Source organism: Dermacentor albipictus, chromosome 2 (assembly GCF_038994185.2).
Source record: "Dermacentor albipictus isolate Rhodes 1998 colony chromosome 2, USDA_Dalb.pri_finalv2, whole genome shotgun sequence".
Taxonomy (NCBI): Eukaryota; Metazoa; Arthropoda; class Arachnida; order Ixodida; family Ixodidae; genus Dermacentor; species Dermacentor albipictus.
In genome coordinates, this window is record NC_091822.1 from 165,436,314 (window position 1) to 165,456,938 (window position 20,625).

The 20,625-nt window shown below is 43.9% G+C and overlaps 1 protein-coding gene across 2 annotated transcripts in view; it reads right to left on the minus strand.

Moving 5' to 3' along the window:
- LOC135910678 (TBC1 domain family member 10B-like) overlaps positions 1–19,162 on the minus strand; it is a 30,347-nt gene extending 11,185 nt beyond the window's left edge. The window contains exons 1-9 of one of the 2 annotated variants that reach the window (XM_065442716.2): positions 19,013–19,162; positions 13,454–13,738; positions 11,813–11,912; positions 10,134–10,241; positions 8,794–8,900; positions 8,514–8,694; positions 5,236–5,310; positions 2,888–3,002; positions 145–299 (exon numbers count right to left, since the gene is read on the minus strand). In XM_065442716.2, coding sequence (XP_065298788.1) covers positions 145–299; positions 2,888–3,002; positions 5,236–5,310; positions 8,514–8,694; positions 8,794–8,900; positions 10,134–10,241; positions 11,813–11,912; positions 13,454–13,677 — 1,065 coding nt within the window. In that variant the 5' untranslated portion in view covers positions 13,678–13,738; positions 19,013–19,162. Of the gene's footprint in view, positions 1–144; positions 300–2,887; positions 3,003–5,235; positions 5,311–8,513; positions 8,695–8,793; positions 8,901–10,133; positions 10,242–11,812; positions 11,913–13,453; positions 13,739–18,175; positions 18,395–19,012 lie in introns of those variants that run through there. The other variant, XM_065442717.2, reaches the window with a different exon arrangement.
- Positions 19,163–20,625: the final 1,463 nt, after the last annotated feature.

Below are 20,625 nucleotides of genomic sequence, written 5' to 3' on the forward strand. Positions count from 1 at the left end.
AAAAGTGTATCACATAGTCCATATGTCCTCACGAAGTGGAGCTAAGGGGTGGAGATGAAGCGTGTAAGTTTCTGCGCTTGCCATGTGAAACCCTCTGATGAAAGAGCTGCTCAAAGACACAAAGTAAGGCAATAGAGATTATACCTGTGTGACGAGATAGTCCTCCTGAACAAGTGGTCCGGGCAGAGATCGCAGGGCCTCCAGCGTCTCAAACATGGCTGGGTAGCGCTTGCCAACATCTCCTCCTCCAAGCACACCTCGCAGAAGCACCAGAGCAACCTTGAAAAGCACCTTCACGCCTAAGAGAGCCCAGCCAGGAAGGAATACAGTGGCCAATCAACACCTACTGCAAGGCCAACCACAACAAAACTTAGCACCGAGAAAAGCCTAGTTTTAAGATATCTTCATATCTCCGGCGAATGGCCAAAAGATTCAATGCATTTACCGTCTCTCTCCACAACGAAATGTCACTGAGCTGCGATCACATATCAACTTATTTTGTAGGAATGTTATCCCACATATTACCTACTCACGCAAGTGCAGCAGACTCCAAAAGGTGCGTGGGCGCCATCATTTTTGTTCACAAAAACAACCAAACGCCGGAAGTTACCGCATGTGCCTGAAACATGTAATGGCCGCCATATTGTTTGTTGATTGCCCGTTTCAAATGGCACAGCCGCGTGTCTCTACCAACATGTGATGACCATTTTTGCATACCTACCTCAGCGCATAATCTGCGGCTCAGTGAGAAAAGTGCGGCAAGAACAAAGAAATCCACATCCCACCAACGTGTACTTTGTTTACGGTGCTTGAGATGGTGGCCACAGCGTGGGCTGCCACGCATCCGGCAGCAATTTCGTGATCGTCCGGGAAGTCCAAGAATATGCATCCCTTGCTGCAAGAACGCTGGTTTCAGCATCGCTCTACAGGCATCGCCTGCAGATTTGGTGTCGCCGAACGTATGTTTACACAAACGGGCCGTATTGATTGATTGCGGATGTGCCGGGTGTGGAAGTGCGTAGCGCACTTCCACACCGACACACTAGCGACACCGACATAACTAGCGAGTCCAGTGCCTAGTTACGAGATATCTCGAGAAATTGATCAGATGTCCAAAAGTGATCAAGGTATAATAGAGTATTCAATTTTCCCTAGGACTTGTGAGGAGTGGAACCATCTTCCTGCTGTCACTGCAGATATTACGGACCATCAACTTTCTAAGAATGTTTCAACTAACCGTAACAGTTTCTTATCTCATGTTATTTCATTGTTTCTTCTTGCTTGCTTGTGCTTACCTGTATCATTTTCTTGTGAGTTTACATTGTTTTATAGTTTGATGATTTGTATTGATAATTTGATTTGAGATTAGAATATTGTAGTTGTATTATATTGGTACATTATAAAACTTCATGTATTGGGGTACTTTTTCACAGAAATGTTTTTACCACTCCCCTCTGTAATGCTTCGGCGCTGAGGGTACAATAAATAAATAAATAAGTACCACCCTATGACACTGCTGCTATCGCTGACCTATGCAGTGATGGCAGCTTGGAGAACACTTTGTGCTGTCTGCAATACGGTTCTATAGCCTTGAGCTAGGGTTGCCAAAGTAGGCTGACAGAATTTTGACAGTAAAGTTCTTTTGTTGTGACACATTCCCTATCTGTGCTGCCTCATTTTGCAACAATGAGACTCTCGCAAAAGTGAAATTTTCGCTTACCCTAATGGTTTCGTTATTGCAGGGTTCTGCCCAAAATGTAAAGCAGTGGCAATGATAGTTGGCACAATATGACGCACAGTAAGGTTTTGTCTGTTTTGTACAGTATCAATTACAGAACAAATTGACAGTCACACGTGAACAATTTTCAGCGAACCATAGCTCTGTACGTCCAATGAAGTTGCTTCCATGATGTTATATTTTAGGGGGCTCTGTGAGGCTCGTGGGGCTCTGAAGGAAAGCCCACGAAATATGAAAAACGACGTGCTTGCTCATGTGGTATGCAGTGCTCTCAATTCTGCCTACAAAGAAAGAGGCCCGCATGTAAGTTAAAGAAGTCAACAAGAGCTTTGATCCATTTTGGCGCAGCCCTAGCGCGTATCATTTTAGATCTCGGCAAATTTCTATCTTTGTAATGATGGTGCTTAAGTACTGCTTGGATGCCAGGGCCAATCCCACATTTTTACAAGGAACATGCGGCAGCCATTCTTTGGGAACAATATTCAGAATACTGCATACCAGCAAGGTGCTGTGCAATACAAACATGAACAAGAAGAGCACAAGGACGGGTGCAGTGCTCTTCTCGTCCATGTTTGTATTGCATAGCACCTTGCTTAATGATGTGCGACCGGCTTGTCCAACAACATGCACGGCATACCAGATGTGAAAGTGTGCAGGAACATCATACTTCTCATATTTCTCTGGCTTTCTTCATACCAAGGAAAAAAAGAGCTACATTAAAAATAACATCATGAAAATAACCTCATTGCGTGTTTCTGAGCACGCTCTACAATTTTACAATCAAATACAAGTCCTAAAACAAATGTTTAAGAAATTTGCACGATTGAACTTGGCTAACTAGCTAACTAACTGCAGTCCAAAAAGCTCGAGAAACTCGGGTCAACTAGAAGAGCACGCAGTTGGTTTCGTTTGTCTGAGATGTACCACTTATTTTTAAAGCTTTGTTCAAGTTGCATGAAACATCTGGTACGCATCATAAAACTTCAGCTGGACGCCACTTTCAAGCTTGATAAAGGATTTGTAAGTTACTTTTAGGTGCAGGGGAACATGATGCACTTGGAAATATTGCCATGTTTAGGGTAAATCAACATGAGGCTTTCACTGTGGTCAAATAGCCCAGTGCTGGGCAACTTCGCAGCGGCTGCTCACCTTCGCAGAGAAAAACGTCCCACACGCGGAGCACCGTAGCCCAAGGCAAGGTGCGGCTGTAGGCGCACATGAACCATTCTGTCATGTACATGATGGGGTCCACACGCTGCTTTTTCTGCACGGAAGAAGAAAAGCAGGCTTTCAAGGTATGGTAAGGGCTTGCTGAAGAGTAGACAAAGATGACAGAGAAGACAACGGTGGAGCAAGCACCTGCCCTATTGCTTCTTTCATTTGTCTCGCTCAGTGGCATAGCACAAAATCTTTTTCACAGACAGGGGGTGGGGGCATTCACTTGACTGGGGAAAGGGAGGGGAAGGGAGGGAGGCTGGGAAGGCTGCACACTCGCACAGAAATTTCAGGGGCTGGGGCAAGTGCCCGGTGTGCCACCCCCTGGCTATGCCACTGCTGACCCTTTACACAGCGTCTTGCAAGACTGATTTATACTAACTCAACCAACTTTCAATTATGCCAAGTTAAAAGGTAGTGCTGCGGCTTCAAAGCGAAGAACTGCACTTCTCTATCTCTCCACACTCAGTGGCTCTTCATTACTGCTACAGAAGCTCTGCTACAGCTGAACCTTGACATGATAAACATAGATATGTGAAATTCGGTTGGCCATACATTATTTCAGTATCTTCTGGTACTGTAATGAAATGAAAACTAAAAAAAAAGATCGAAGACTATATGTGTGTTTTGGCCAGTATGGCAATATGGCCAATATGGTGTTTGGCTGCTTGGCTTGACTGGGAGGGCAAAGCACTAATTCCGTGTATAGGGACGGGTCATGTACACCACAACAATGTGCTGACACCGTGTGATCATGCGAATAGCACGGTTGCATATTAATATGTAAGGTGCACTTGTAATCTAGTGTTGTCCACATGCCACAAATTGGCACAGCAAGCTGCCAAAAGTTCACGAAAATCTACAAGAAACCTTTCACCTGTTGTTCAGAGGCGTCACACCTGTGTCTCTTGGGGATAGCAGATATACAACGTACATGTTGTCATTATAACAAGGTTTCATTATATGATACCACAAGGGTCAGATGAAATAAACAGCACACCTTTCACATAAGCAGTGCTTGGATGGTCAACTACAATGAAATTTCACTATGGCTAAATTATTTATAAGTGGGTAGCACAGTAGAACCTTGTTGATACGTACCCGTTGCATACGTTTCCCCGGCGCCAACGTTCGCAAATGAGAACACAAGGAATGACCCTAGAGTTATGCTCAATTTTTACCAGTTCATACATTTATACGTTCATACGTGCAGTTCCATACGTTCCCGGAAAAACAAGATTTTTCGGCACCAACATTTAATACAACGCCAAACTGTGATTGTATGATACATTTTCCGGCCACTAGAGCCCGTGTAAACAAGAAAATGCGCGAGGCGCACGCGATCGGGAACAGTATATAGCTGCCCGCCGCGGGAGCTTCGCCACAATACTCGGCCGCTCGTCTCACATGAAAAATGCCGGCGCGCGCTCAGTTTCTTATTCCAGTACCAGCAAATCTGTTTTACAGCGCGTGGTGTGTAGTGCCATTGACAGCGTACTGCACGCTTTCAGTAAACGATAATCTAAACACGCCGCTGTTGCCCGCGGCAGGCGGTGCGATGTGGGCACACCGTTTCGCTTCGGCGGCATCCAGCGTCACCCACCAGCTCGATCTCGGTTCGGTTTCCCGTCGCCCTCTTAAAACACAACACAATAAAAAAACAACAAAATGCTTCTCGGGCCGCCGAACCACCACCAACTCGACGTACATCGGCGTCTCGTGCGGCAACAATCCGTGCGATGCTTCGCATTAAGTAGATGTCAACAATAGTTGAGTGTCAAATTTTTTTAGTTACTTTGGGTCGTACGTTTTCCCGGATAGTACGTTTTTTTTTTTCGTGTTTTTTTTTTTCTTTTTCAAATACGTGTGAACGAGGTTCTACTGTATGTAACTATTGAAGCAATCCTGGCAAAGCTGCAGGGCTGGTAATTGCCTAGTGTTCTTATAAGGAGCTTTTAAATAGCACCTGAGTAGACCAGGTGTGCACCTGGTGGCGAGCACATGTGACGCAAGTCCTAGCACATCACCTTTGAGATTTTTCAGCACGCCGTGGCCAGCCACCTTATCTTGAAGTGACTTTTCCCCTGACATTTTTGCAGTCGAGATTTCGAGATATCCGGAGTATGGCACAAAATCATTTCGAGATAGGAGGTGAAAAATACAAGGAGTTGACACCGAGCTAGGAAAAAAATTTCGGCTTAGCCGACATTTCCGAGACATCAGAGCTCGAGTTAACGAGGGTTTACTGCACTACACCTCTAGGTGGCCACTTCAATACTCACTAAATGACGATGTGTGGAGGGCGAAACCTTTTTGAGTAGTGCAAACAATATTTCTCCATCCAGCTGGACGGCATCCTGCAATGATCAAAGAAAAATGACGTGGTAACTTCATAGTTGTATTAAACGAGAAGCATTACAGTTTCAGCCCACACAACACCAGCAAGACAAAGCACTGCTCAATGTCATTGCCAATAACTTCACAACAGCGTATCAGCTTTCACGTGACAAAAGTTTAATAAAGAAGCCGCTGAGAAATAAAGTAATCTTTCAAGTCAAGCTGCAGGAGAAGAGCAGCAAACAGCCAAATTTCCTGCCATGGATATTGCAACAATGCCTAACTAAGCGGCACATCACAATGTGAGCGAGAAATGAGACAGAAAAAGATAATCTGGGTAGCTAATATTCTAACTGGAATTAAGAGATAAAAGTAGAATTAGAAAGGTCATGTAATGTGTAGGACAGGTGACCAGTGATTAATCAGAGTAGTAGAATGGGCGCCAAGGTATGAGAACCACTGTTGGGTTCTCAAAAAATCAGATGGGGTGACGAGCTTAGGAAATATAAACTCTTAACTCCCAAATTCTTTCGAAAAGATATCTGCAAATCTACCAATTGTTCTGTTTGTTCCAGGACATACTGTGGCACCATTTACCACCAGCGTACGAGTGACGTGTAAAGCTAGATCCTGTGCGAAGTGCTTGCTATGCGTCGGCACAGTGCACTATGTTTCGCATTGTACCAGCAAGCAATTTTGGCCATTTGTAGCTATTATTTTTAAGTGAGAGTGATTGGTTTGGGGGTTTGACTGTTTGGTATGCCATATGAGAAAATCCGGCATATTTTTGCACCATTTCATCAAACTTTGCTGCATGTGCTGCCTTGCATAACAACTAGTTTACGGATAGCTACGGATAGTTTATGGATAAGTGTGATAGCTTCTACGGAGCCTGAGTGATCGCTAAACGTTGTGAATAACTTTTAAAGCAAGCATTTACACCTAAGCACAAAATCAGCAGACTTGGCCTCCAACAGCGAAGCATTTAGATACAAGAAAAGAGCCACTTAACTGTTAGGTGCAGCCAAGCAGTGCTTAAAGTCAGGAGGACTCACCGTCTCCCCCCTCCCCTCGGCAGGTAAACTGTAGCACTGCAGCACCCATTCGACAAGCAATGGAGGTGACTTTATTACCAGCAATGCCTTATGCGGGCAATTCCAACTCCAATTTTTCGATTAATTATTTAATTGTGATTCATCAGTTGATGTCATACGATCGAAAACAAGAAAGCAGGTATCGCCGTACTGCTGCTCGTGCTCGTACTGCTGCATGCATTTCTCCGAGGCACTGCACATGACGGTCCCCAACCTTGTTCGATTAAGATTCTTGACACAGCATACTGTTTAATGAGCCACCTGAACGTGAAGCTACCTGCTCGTAAATTAGTCAAGATTGAGGTTGGTTTCTTTAGGCTACCAGTGAATTTTCAGCCATTTAGCTGTGCTCTATGAATGCTATTTTATACCAAAGTGCAGGAATCTTTGTCCACTTATGTAGGTAAGTAGGTGCGAAGCCATAAAATATGTTGTTGTAGTATGTGAGGTTGTCAATGAAGCAAGGCAAATAATGTCCTGTGTTGCAGCTAGACTTGTTTGCTTTGAGTTCAGATACCTTTAACGCTTTACATCACGATTTATTCCTGAAAGACATGTTTTCAAAATGCCAATTATATCCAAGTGCTTGATCTTTAGTACTTGAAGAACTTTACTACTTTTTGAATTTAAAATAAAATGATCCGAAAGACAGTGGTATAAGCGGTCCCCAAATCATTATTTTTGCTTGTCGTGTGAATTATGTAGGATGCTCCAGATAACACTAGCTAAGCTGCTGAATGTTGGCAACCGAACACCGTAGGCCGTATAGTCAGACCTTGCACCGTGTTTTTAATTTTTGGCCTGTATCACTGTCGGATCATTGAATTCAATGCTTCACTGCTGTGCGTGTGCGTTTGTGTGTGTGTGTGTGTACACACAACACAACACAATTAAACATAAAATAGTTCAAGAAACGTTGGTCAGGTCTATGTAGAGCACCAAGTTTTGCAAGCCTGAGAGATGACTGTCTTATTAATTTCTCGCTGACACATAGCAGACAGCGGCGTGTAAACGTGTGCTGTCCATTTTTCACAGCACTGATAGACACAGAGGATGGACCTAAATGTATATTCTGTTTTTAGTACAGGCAACATCAAGAAAAGAAATTAAATTTTGGTAAAATATTATTGAATTGTGCCACAGAAAACGACTAATTTTATGCAGTGCTGGCACCACAATGCCGCAACCATTGCTTATGAGATTTGTCGTTAGGGAAAAAAAACAAGGAGGCTATACCAATGGTCTTTCTTTTTTTTTTTTGCAATGGAAAACATCTACAACATCTATAGCCTGTGCATGACAAACGGAATTCTTACATATGATGCCATAACTACAGATCTATTGCATAATGAAATGTAGGGCAGGTCTAATTAGTGCAGCACAGCTTTTTCATCCAAGATGCACTGGCACTAACCAAAATAAATGCCCGTTTTGGGATGCGCAGATCATAGGAGCTCCGATGCAAGCCCCTTGATATGAGCACTAAAATATAGTGTTCCAAGCATTCCAAAGCAACTTTTTCATTGGCAATACAGGAGGCAGTGACTGTTGATTGCAAAGGACAACGTTTCCGGATAAAAAATGATATACGAACTCTTAAACCGCATAATAGGCTGCTCAGTGCAAGCCGGGCGAGCACTGCCGAGACTGCTGAGATAGAGCAGCGTGAAGTGACCAAACTTTTGATGCAAAAACAATGGCAGCACCTGTTTACAGTAATGGCGCTCACACCTAATATCCATATTTTAAAGATACATTACATGTGTTATTTATCTCTTATATTCAACCAATATTAATGGAAGACGTTTAATGAAGGACACCTTCACTCAGCGCACATGTAAGGTTCAAGCATAATTATCTGAACATATGATAATAAAAGGAACTGAAAAAATGCACGACATGAACATAACTGAAAAGTATGGCTTGTCTTTGGCAACGTCGGTACAAACAGCCGGGGCGAGTACAGGACGAAGTTAGTTGAGACCACTGAGAGAGGCCTCTATTCTGCTGTAATTATGATTGTCAAGGTCTAGACACTCGGCATAAAGTTCTCCGATACAGTTCCAACTACTATAGACTGCTAACTGGGTAACCATGGTGAAACTATGACACGCAGTAGGCTTGCTCACCAGTCCAGGGCTGTAGTACCCTCGCAGGTATTTGTCACAGATGGCCACAAGACACCAGAAGGCGTGCTCCGCCGGCATGTGCATGAGCAGGACGGCTGCGATAGGTGCTTGGCCCTGGCAGTAGCCTACTGCAGGGTTCAGCACCGAGTAGGCCTTCAGTATTCGGAAGAGGTCTTCCTGCCTGCCGAAAACAGGTGTAGTAGGAAGACAGAATGTAACCAAACCTTTGACGAAACAATAAACTTATCACCGGGCAAACGCAGTACTTTGAGCAACCTACCCATGGCCATGGTCCTTCACAAACATTTCGTGCTGCGGAAATTGTCGATGCAGGTCCTTACGGATGTCATCCACCCATCGTGGGTCACCTGGGTGTTTGTCCAGCTCCTAGAGAAGCAGACACAAACAAAATAGCATAACATACTTTAGCTTCATTTTTTTTGGCTCCCCGTCAGCAGAAACACAGCAGGTAGTACAGTATTTCATAATGGACACGCAAATGAAGCTCTGTAATAAGTTTCAGTTTGTGCAAAAGAATGTAGCAATAAGGAACAAACAAGTTCACAATAGCAACACAATAGCAGCACCTGTCTAATACCAGCAACTCTAACTCTTAATGAATAAGTAAAAAAAAAACATTTTTTTTTTTAAATGTAGGTATAATCAACAGCCCTAATCTTGCAGGGGAAAATCACTGTCTTGCTGTGAAGAAAGCAAATCCAGATCTGTCATGTTAAGCCTTAACTCTAAGTAGTAGTGCTTTGTATTTTCCAGCATCAACAATCTCAACCGTGTTGTTGCACATGCCTAGGTAAATTATTCCCTTTTGCCAGAGGTCATAGGTAACCCATTCACTGGAACGAGGCATCATAATCTTTGCCGCTTTCTACGCTGCATGGCATGCAGATCCACACTTTCTCTGTGCCTGAACATTGCCCAACTGCACCTGGAGTGTTGGACTTAGCTCAACCAACTGGAGTGTTGGTTGAAGCATATGGGTGAAAGCGTGGACAGATGCTATGTATGCCTCCTCCAAATTGTTGCGGCAACAAATGCGCAAACCTGTCTATCTAGCATATTAGCGGAAGGTTAAAGTGCACTAGTGGTGACAGCGACCCTATTGCAAAGGCTGCTGGCCAAGCACACAGCGCATTACAGGTAATGCAGGACGTGTAAGGTCAGTGCAAGGTATAACATGTTCTATGTTAACGTTTGCAGCTGACATTAGCGAACAAACACTTAGCCGTAATGACCACACGAGTTCAGTGTACCATAGAGTGTCAAACTTTTCCCGTCGTAATGCTGCAATGTAGCATTCGCATGTTGGTACACCAGGCTATTACAGTTCCCTTACACGATTCCAAATGGTTAAGCTCCTAATGTACTATATGTATTTCCTGTAATCGTTCCTAAATGGGTAAATTACACAGACAGAAATGAACGAAGCCTCAGGATGTGAAAGACGTTAGCGGCCAATAAAAAGTTCTGCGGCAGAGTCCATGGCTTCTCTGCTGACACAGTTGAAAAGAGAAGCGCACAGTAACACGTTCTTCCTGCAAGCATAGACACAACGTGGACATATTGCACTTTGCAGCAATTAGTCATTTCCAACCTATTTACCGTAAACTTCCCAGGATAGCTCTCCATCAGGAACCGGCCTCCACATAGGTTCTGCCAGGCAACGGAGCGCATTGATGATGGGATGCCTTTGCGACATCTATCTCTCACCTGAAATTCACGGTCACACAAGTAAACATGAGAAGACTTTATTTAGTACTTCAATGCAAAAGCACAAAGCCAAGCAAACAAAAGTGTTCACAGACTTAGGTATTATCTACGTTAGCAGGAAAGCTTGTGCATTGACCCTTTGAGGGTAGAACTTTTCCCGCAAAACTGTGTCCCTGTGGTCATCGTTTCTTTTTATTGCTGTTTCCAGTGATAGGAAATTACTGAAACCTCATGATACAACAAAAATTTATTGCGAGCGATATTTTCTCTGAAAAACGCTGTACTCACACAACAGCGCACACACAGATATGCTATACACTAAGAGATTGAGAAAAATATCTAGCAAAATTTATGGGTACCAATTTGTTGTCCCAAAGACAAGTTTCATCCTAAGAAGAAACGCGTCAGAAGCAATTCATAAGAATAAATGCTTGAGCAGTCGCCGTGAGAAGATGCACCACAGGCGGCCGTATCAAAATCCTGACTTCGTGTGCCCCAGTGCAAAGGAACACAGGAACCCCAACTGAATGTTAAACCACAATTGCAAGAAAAAAAAAAAGCTGATTAGTATCTCTGGCAGCGCTGAACTACTGAAAAAGCAATAGTGGCGGCTGCACAAAACGATAGCCTCTCCTCCACACAGGCTTTCCTGGTAGCAGACAATGCGCATGACCAAGTGATCCGAGAGGTAAACAAGTCGAATTGTGCCCGCCGGTGAGCAGAAACACAACTTCAAATGACTTTGGGAGACTTCATAGAGGTGGCAGCACCTTCCAACAACCAGCGGTGCCACATATGTGTGAAATATCAAACACAAGACTGGCACTGCATATGTACGTCAAAAACCATGTGGGACAGATCAGCACTGCCGCACGTGTACAGCAAGAACCCTCAAAGGGTTAAAATTAATACGAACTTGCCTGTTTTGGTTCAGTGCTCATTTCTGGTGTAATGGTGCCACAGAAATAGCGAAAGATGGAATGTGACAACACAGCGAACATTAACATCAGCAGCTGCGTTAACTGTGTCTAGCTTTCTGCGCCTCACGGCAGAAACCAAACCGTACTAACTGGCCGAGTGTTCCGTACTATTGGTTTGGTGCAGTCTTCAGCTAACAAAGGAGGCAAATTATAAAATGTTTGTGTATCATCACTACAAATGTAAAATTCATGCATAAAAAATATGATCTGGACTTGTCTGTCTTCATTTAATTCGGTTTCACTAGTACCATGAATCAGCGTTCATGTACACTGTTACATGAATGGCTGTTCTCAAAAGTGTCCGTGTATTCTAAAAGGTGTACCTATTGAAGAGAAGACATGAAGACATGTATGCATGCACGCACATGTGTGCACACACACACACACACGTTAAATCCAATCTAACAGGAGTACCATTGGCACGATGGACAAGTTACCCAACATCCTCTCAATTTCAGAAGCTCATCAATAAGCGTTTCAGTGTCGTTTAAGGAGCATTTACTTTCAGTAGTAATTACACTTGAATGAACAGCCAAGGTCACCATGGTAGCTCACAAACATCTGAACATGAGCAAGTGGCAAGTGCCTCACCTTCTTAAAATGCTTGGTCATGTAACGTTCCCAATTCTCCAGCATGTCTCTCCACTTCAGCTCGCGCTTCCACTGGACTTCGACGGGTACACGACGTGACCTGCACAATATATGGGCAACATCATGTGAGGGGCACCGGAGAAACTCCAAGCAAGCCAACTTCCCTTCCCACAGAAACCATGGTCCAGCAAAATGATTCAGTAAAAATACTGCTGTACATACAAAACGTAAATTTGTAAATTGCATCTTTTCATTTTCCCAGCCTTTTATCACTGTATTATGCGCAACAAAACCCCAAACGAACATGATACATGGTACTTCAGCCATTATTTATGGATTTCTAAGCTGACCCTAAAATGAACAAGAGTTATTTTTACTTTCATTCAAACACGTGAAGGCTCTGTCAATGCTAGTTTCCCTGTTACATTGTTCTCAAATAGCAGTTTGTGAGAGTCATACTTGCACGTCTCTATGACAGTAGCCTCCAAATTACTGCAAGTGTGTTGAATGCTTCTGGTAGATTCTGCCTGCGTACAGGCTTTAAGCATTGATGTTTAGGGTTGTAAATCACAACCTAATGTATGTACAGGACACTATGCTAGTGCAAAGCTTTCGCTCCTTGGTGAATCAAGGTAGTGATGATAAATAATAAGGTGATAATCAGTGAAATGAAATTCGTTTTATTTGGTAATACCTTACAGGCCTCAAGAAAGGTCATGGGAAACGGAAGCAAATCGGTGAAATTCAAAACGCAATGAAAAGTAATAATAATATATGGGGTTTTACGTGCCAAAACCACTTTCTGATTATGAGGCACGCCGTAGTGGGGGACTCCGGAAATTTTGACCACCTGGGGTTCTTTAACGTGCACCTAAATCTAAGTACACGGGTGTTTTCGCATTTCGCCCCCATCGAAATGCGGCCGCCGTGGCCGGGATTCGATCCCGCGACCTCGTGCTCAGCAGCCTAACACCATAGCCACTGAGCAACCGCGGCGGGTAAACGCAATGAAAAGTGCAACACAAAACAAGCAAAGAAAATGTAATGACGCATTTGACGAAAATGGCAAAGTCAGAGACAAATCAATACTTTTGCAGTACAAAATAAAGTGGTGATCCATTGTGCCCAAACATTGCATGATTGGAACTTCAATGAAAGCTGTGTGTGCGTGCGTGTGTGTGTTGCAATTTCTGATAACATGACAGTGAACATTTTAAGAAATTAGGAGGGAATACACTTCATTGAGACAATTTAGTTGCTTGCTACGTGTGACCACCCGACAGAGCGTTGCAATGCATGCACCGATCCAGGGAAAATCGGTGAACGGCATGTCGGTTAGAGGGTCAAACCAGCACCCAGCACCGTGAGAAAAAATAATAACAAACAGCTACGTAAGGGGAAAACTGGCTAGGAGGCAACCCTATGTAGCTCACACACAAAAAAAGAAAAAAGAAACAACTAAACAAACAAGAAGAGGAAATAGAAGATGTCTGAGGTCTCGTGTCACTCACAAACAAACAAAAAATGTGCGACAAACAAGATGCCAAGTCAGTTTTCTTTTAGAAAAGCGAGAAGGACGCAAAGAGCCTGGTTGCATAGGGACGCACAAGCACACAGATAGTGAGAGAAGAAAGCACTCACAGATTGGGCTGAGTGTACTGCGATCCACCCAGGAAGCCGTACTTGTCAGGGACAGCCTCGGAGGGGGCCTCGGAGCTGAGTGAGCCGTTGCGCGGCCGGCAGCCCACCAGGCTCGTGGCTGTGCTGTCCATGGTGATGTCGCTGCCTGCATCCTCATCCTCCTCTCCTCCCCAGCCACCCCATCGGGTTCCCTCCTCCTCGCCCAAGGGTCCACTGCTGGCCATGAAGTGTCACCACCAATCAGCTCAGCCCTGTACACCTGCTGCCCCTGGGGTGATGTGCCATCTGCAAGAAGCCAGTAGAGTTCCTGCTGGTGTCATACAACAACTTCATGCTTGCAATTTCGTATGCCGATAAATCATGCCATCCCCTCCACCCCCCCACCCCCCCCAATAAATGTGGAAACAGCTCCCAAAAGGCATAGGGGCTTGAACTAGAAAGTGTCACCAAAGTCGATCAAGCCCTTCCTTGGAATAGTTCAGCAATGTTAAAGCATCATGAACGTAATCTAATGTGCAAAGTAATTTACATAAACAAAGGGTGCCCAAAGGGGTTTTGTGTAAAAGTGTCGGCTGAAATACAAGCATTGAAAACACTCTACAAGTTCTTGAAAAACATTTACAGCAAGCAGCATGCCTTAATTTCTTGACTCTCTCAGTGGTGTTTGTCTCATATTTCCTTAGTGCACCATGGTTGGCATTCGGGTGAGTTGGCGAGCAGTGGAAAGAACGGTTGCAGACAAGAAAGGCTTGTGTCACCTCTTCTTGTCCATGTCTGTTTCTTACGGTGCTACATGACTGTAATCCAATTCACACTACAAATACTTACAACAAAAATTTGACTGTAGAGAAAGCACTTATTATAAAGCAAGGTGCCAAAAATGTCCCTGCAATAAACACTTGTGGTGTTTTCTTTCTTCGTCACTGAAATATCTTTATCTCCTTTCAGCAGATAGGCTTTCTATGTGATTGTAGTTTTCATTGGCAATTGTCCGCAAATGTGAATAGTAAAACGAGCCACCTATGATGTTGGGCGTGTTAGTCTAGCGACATGGTGTTGCTTGCTTATCCGAGAAAGTGTGCAATAAAAGCTTTGGAGCTTCTTCGCAGCCCTGAAATATACTCATTCTTTTTGACACTGATAAAAACAGCATTGGTGAAATCCGAATACATTTGAGAAGACTGAATGATTCATTTGACATGGTCTCCAAAGACTGAGTTGTATTTATTCCTAGCTGCCAGTACCAACGTTAACAGCAACGTTTCAACACAATCAAGCAACAGTACATTTTCTCACTTTTTTTTGTAAGCTCATTCTACTTAACCACAGAATCCTCTTCCTCAACAACCCAGCTTCAAGACATCTTTAATATCACCACATGGCCAAACTGTTTCAAACATTCCCCTTTTACCTTGGCAGCGATGTACACAACCGTGGCAATTTGGCAGGAGTAATCATTCTGAAATTGCTATCCCACACAGACTTCAGCCTCCCCTTTATAGCCAGCTTGTTCTTTTTTTTTGTGCTTCTTTAACAGAACTGTCTTGGCTACACAAGGCATTGCTGATCATACAACTGTCACATACACTTGTTCGTTCGACTTAATGAACTGGTATATACTGCAGTTGCAGAGAATCCCCTGAAGTACCCTTCAAAATCTACCATCCTTCCTGAATCCTGGCTACCCAGTTTCCTAGCTTTCTAATTCTGCAGGTGCTTCAGCTTTCTTTTTTTTTCTTGCAAGCTGTCAGTATTTTCACACTGTTAGCATTTAGTTCAACTTTTGTCATGTTTTGGTGCCTATGGTTGCTCTTTTCTCTCCGAAATGATCCTTATCCCGATTCACAGACAGGTGGTCTTTGCATGCGTGTGTGAGACAGAGGTAAGGAAGGAGAGTAAAAAAAGTGTTGCCGGTTAAGTGCCTCTCTCTCCATGTTACTTTTATCCACTGCTGAACCAGCTTAGGCCTCAGTACTATTGTGTGATGAAGCCTTGATATGTGCAATATCAATATGTAATATGAACCAAAAACACAAGCAATATGAATTCATAATGAATTCATATTGCCTTCACATATGCCACTCATTATGTTGCAAACCACATGGTATCTTAGCTAATGCAGGCATTGAAACCTATTTTCTTTATATGTTACCCTTAGCACTTCAACACTGCATCCGCTATTTTCATTTGGTATTGCGTCTAAAGAAAGTTATCTGCATAAAGGTAATTTCATAGGGTTTCCCTCAAACCATCATCGTGAAAAATAAGAAACGGTTTAGAGAAGAACCACCATATTGAAAATCACAATGCCTTTGTTTTTGCCAAGTCCAATAGGAAACCTTCATACATGCTTCTCTGTATGTTTCCTTTATCAGCAGTGTATCCTTATCTGGAGAGCTCTTTCCTATAAGGTTTTCTCCAACATAGCAAACCACTTTTGGAAGGCAGTGGGAACGAATAAAAATGGAAAATCAACTTGAAAATACAACATAGATGTGCTAGCTAATGCCACAAGGTGAAAAGGTATGCCAAGAAAATTTAATTTGTATAGAAATAGCAACGTGGCCAAGAGGTGACGAGCACACTACATGCCATTGTTACAATGTTTGCTATCCTCTAGCCTTCACGTGGCAATTGTGATGTCAGCGTCACTGATAACCTTGACTCGCATGCTTTCGTTGCTCTCTTGTACGGCAATCAGGATGAGCAGTAGCTGTGAGTTAACTTTATTGTCTATGTTGTTCATTTCTTCTTGCCTCTCACACCCAAAAGCACAGTGTACACATGTGTGTACCTTTTCAAATTCTTTTCCTGCCACACAGAATATGTCAATAGCTGTACTAACGAAGCACTGCATAGAAATTTAACTGTCACGCTGCCTGTAACAATAATTTACCACCTCTCAGCTCCCAGGATTTCGCCAACCTTGACCACTGCAGAGGTGGGCACTACAGCCAACTCTTCTGAAAACTGATAAAGCTAATCTCTGAGGGCCAAGTTGCGTCATGCAAGCTTTCAGACCATAGAAAAAGATGCGCAGTTAACATATTCTCACAAAGCTGAAATCGCACATGTCGAAGTGAAGATACGCATAAATAGCCGACAACAAAACTTAACTGAGGGTACAGTTAAAGAATGGGCAGAAATAACAGAAAGTAAACAGAATAGTTTACATAACGATCAAGTGTATTATCAGTGTGGCATCACTAATTGACTCAGTTTGACGCCATACTGCAGGACAGCAGTTCATAACACTTGAGTCAAATACATGATCTGATCAGAGTGGCGTCATGGCACCGCCTCGAGCAGCTCTGTCGGCCCGCCAACAGTAATTGATATAAAAAGCAATATAATGAAGGCACTGTCCCATAATCAGATTTGATCAGTCATGATGCAATTAGCCTGATACGTATCAAGACATAAGTTTGATGCACGTCTTTTAGAAGCTAATAAACTAAGCACATACTAAAACAGCATGCAAACTATAATGCATAGTCACAACTGCATGCGATGCAGCAATGGCGATGACCCAGTAGCCCAAGAAAACATTGAGAAGTACAGCAACAAGTGAACAGAGCTGCACTGCAGATAAGAAAGTAAGTGAGCAAACCAATCAAACGCTAGCAGCCTGGTGCTCTGACCTAAACTGTGACAAACCTTGACCTATTGACGCAAGCTGAAATTACACTGTTTTGTCACCAACCCTACAACTACACTGTGTAGCTGATTCTTGATAATGTGTTCGTAGCCTTGGTAGCTTCAGTGTTCTGTGTCTGTTTTATGTCCATTAAGCAGTTACATTATGTATACAGTCGTTACAGTTTCATGCTGCCCCTTGTATGCTAAATGACTATCAGCATCCATCTGTTTTGTGCAGCACATTCATAAGAATGAGGTAATTATTTACTGCATTCAAGGAAAAAAAAAGAAACAGCATTGCTAAGGGTATGCAGCAAGCCCAGCCCTTGACACTAGTTGCATGCAAGCCACAGAACGAATAAGGAAAACAATTATTGCACCGTACAAGCAGAACAAGAAAGTATGGGCAGCTTTCTACAGCAATAACTACACTAAATGCTTCATAGACTATCTGCACAAACATGCTGTGCTTCCATTTCCTAACTTACAAAAAGCAGCATAATTAATTCTGAGCAGTTTCTTCGATATATTAAACAACCTGAAGCTATTTCATGTGCATGTCAGACAAGTATGCATCTGGTCATCAAAAAGAGCAGGAACCTTAAAAAAGAAGAGGGGGGGCGGGGGAGGCGCGAACTTGCATGTGCTGGTTGACCAGGCTGACATTTATAAATTAAAAAAAAAAAAAACATTGGGGAGTCTAGGTGGCTATTTAAGAAAAATGTGTGTATGGTATTCAGACTGGAGGGGCAGTCCAGGCATGTGCTTATAATAGCTGCAACTATTTGGGCCTGACACTTCCCGCACACCTCTAACTGAGCACAGCTGCTAAAGGCATTTGTGAGAGTTGCCCTGCTACTTTCGCTATATGCAGTTGCATAAAATAAACACACACAAAAAAGACACTCAACATAACAATAGCATATATGTACGCCCTGTCTAGTGAACAGAAATATCGCCTAACGACAGTCACCTGTTGAATGCTCTAATGTCGCAGTACCGTATTTCGTATTTCAAAAAGATTACGTAAAACTCTCGGTAGGAGTTCTATATCTTCCCAAGTACACCTCGAATACGACGTACCTGGTGATGGCTTACGTTTCTACCTGTGGCGCTTTATCAACCGCGATGACCGTTATCCGTTCTTCCGAGCAATCATTGTGCAAAATGGCAATTCCTTTCGCGTGGCGGGCAGGTTTCGCATAACTGATGCAACGGCGAAGCGGATTTTCGCCGTGGACTAACTAGAGCGGAACGTTATGAGGGAAAGTGTACCGTCCGCCCGTGCAGAGCAAACAATATCGAGCGCGAGGTTGCCATAAGGTGCTGCAAGTGGTAAACAATGAAAAACCAGACTGACGTCATTATTTACCGCTTCCTCTAAACGCACGTTAGTCAGGTTCAACACATGCCACCGCGCGTTTGCGCGAGGAGGATCGACAGCGCCGCGCTCCTTATTTTGCTTTTGACATCGAAAACTGTCGACAGGCCGACACAGGTGCTTGAAGCGGCGCCGTGACGCCTCCCCGATCAGATCGGATGTCCAGCCCAGGTGTCACGAACTGCCGTCCTGCCGGGCGGCGTCGGATTGAGTCAACTAGCGACATAGTTGTGTAGCAAACAACACTCGAACTGCTTGACCAACTTCGGCAAAAGGAAGTCGGCATGTTTAACATTTCGAGCGCGCTGTCGAGCAGATGTTTACACGACCGACGATTTATTCAAGCATCCGCGCACTGCTGATGTCACTGAACTTGATCAGAGCAATCTTAATCAGAAGTCAATGATGGCCCCAAAAAACGTGTCCGGAAGCTAGGTTCACAGTTCCTTTCCTACTACACCCTGTACTGCGAACTAACGGTGTTTGTTGTTGAGGGACGGCGCTCGGGAGCGGAACACAGATTTTAAGAAGATACTTACATAGTTGGGTAGCCGCTTCTTCTACAAAAGCATATGCCGAGACCTGAAGTCACTAATTTAGCAAAACTAACTTCCGTGAACTACTCCGGACGGACAAATAAGCACGGATGATCCACTTAAGCAGAAAACAAAAAACGACAACAAACCGAAACAGGGCGATGCACTGGCGATTGAGATGTGCATGATTACAAGAGCCTGCAGTGAATCGTGGCACAAAAAAGAAATCGCCATAAAAGTGCTTTAAAATACTTCACTATTATTTTTTTAACTTTTAAACATCGGTTATTATGTACTGTGTTTTTTTGTACTTAAACACTCGTGAATTTAAACGAACAGTTAAACTGGCGCCAAGTTCAAAACTTCACCTTTGGCACCATTCCCATGCCTATGGTGTACTAGAATAATTCTAGTACACTATACCCATGCCATACCTTTGGCATTGGTGAGGCGTAAAAAGCAAAGCTGTTGAGTAGTCAGCTGATGAGCGCAAAGAAACAAGTGTGATTACTTTACTGTTAGATGCGCGATGACCCTGCCTTTTTCGGGAACTTCTGACTTAGCTGCACGAACTTGGCGAGCTGGCAGTTTCGAGAATTTTAGCTATGTATTATTACCAGTCAGAGCTTCAGGTTAGGCGTTGCGACACAGGACCTCCTAGCCATTGCGTAGCCAGAATATTTGGGTGCGATCTTGTACGTGTTCCAAAATAGCACGGAGGCGGTTCGTTCTTTACGTCACGAAATAGGCGGTATGTTCCGTTCCGTTCGTCCGATAGCAGACGACACGGAATGATTGACAGCAGATATCACGTCACAGTTGACATCGTGGCGTTCGGCGCGGTTCAAATTGACGAACCGTATTTGGCTCGCTGGAACGAACCGCCTCCGTTGTATTTTGGAACGCGTACAAGATCGCACCCTTTATTTCGAAACAGGGGTGGGGGGTGTGCACCCTTTGACCAGGGACGGAGTTTGGGGAGAAAGTGGGGGGGGGGGGGGTGCGCCGGGTGCTTGGCGGGTCACGTGCCCGGTATGTATACACCCCCGACTACGCGACTGCCCATGGAAAAAAGTATGCCACTGCTCAGGGCTTAAAAGTCACTCTTCAGAACATTTCTCTAGTTACACACACACACATCAGCGAAGCGTTGAATCACAGGATCGAGCAGTGAAGCAGGTCAAGACAAAGAACAGGAGGAGGCAGGAAAAATACCAAGATTTGACTGACGTTTCGGCGAGGGCTGGGAACCTCGTTCAAAACGGGAGCATTCCGCAATGAAACTGCCTTACGTAAAGGGCAATCAGTGAGAATTTTTCTGAAGACTAAACATGAAGTCGAGAGTGATAGTATCAAAACAGTTCACCGGCGATTACAATAATCCCTAATGCGAAATTTGAGCGCAGCTCTATGCGTGCTTTCCTTTCGCGATACATTGGCTCACGCGGACAATCTAACTCGCGCGGCACGTTGCAAACGGAGCAAAGTGCGACACGATAAAGTGCCTCACTAAACTGGAGATCGCGAAAGACAACGCGTGGGTGACGCGTGGACGCGATTTATAGCCGCCGCCGCCTGACAGACAGACAGACCTTCCAAAGGACGCGCGCTACTCT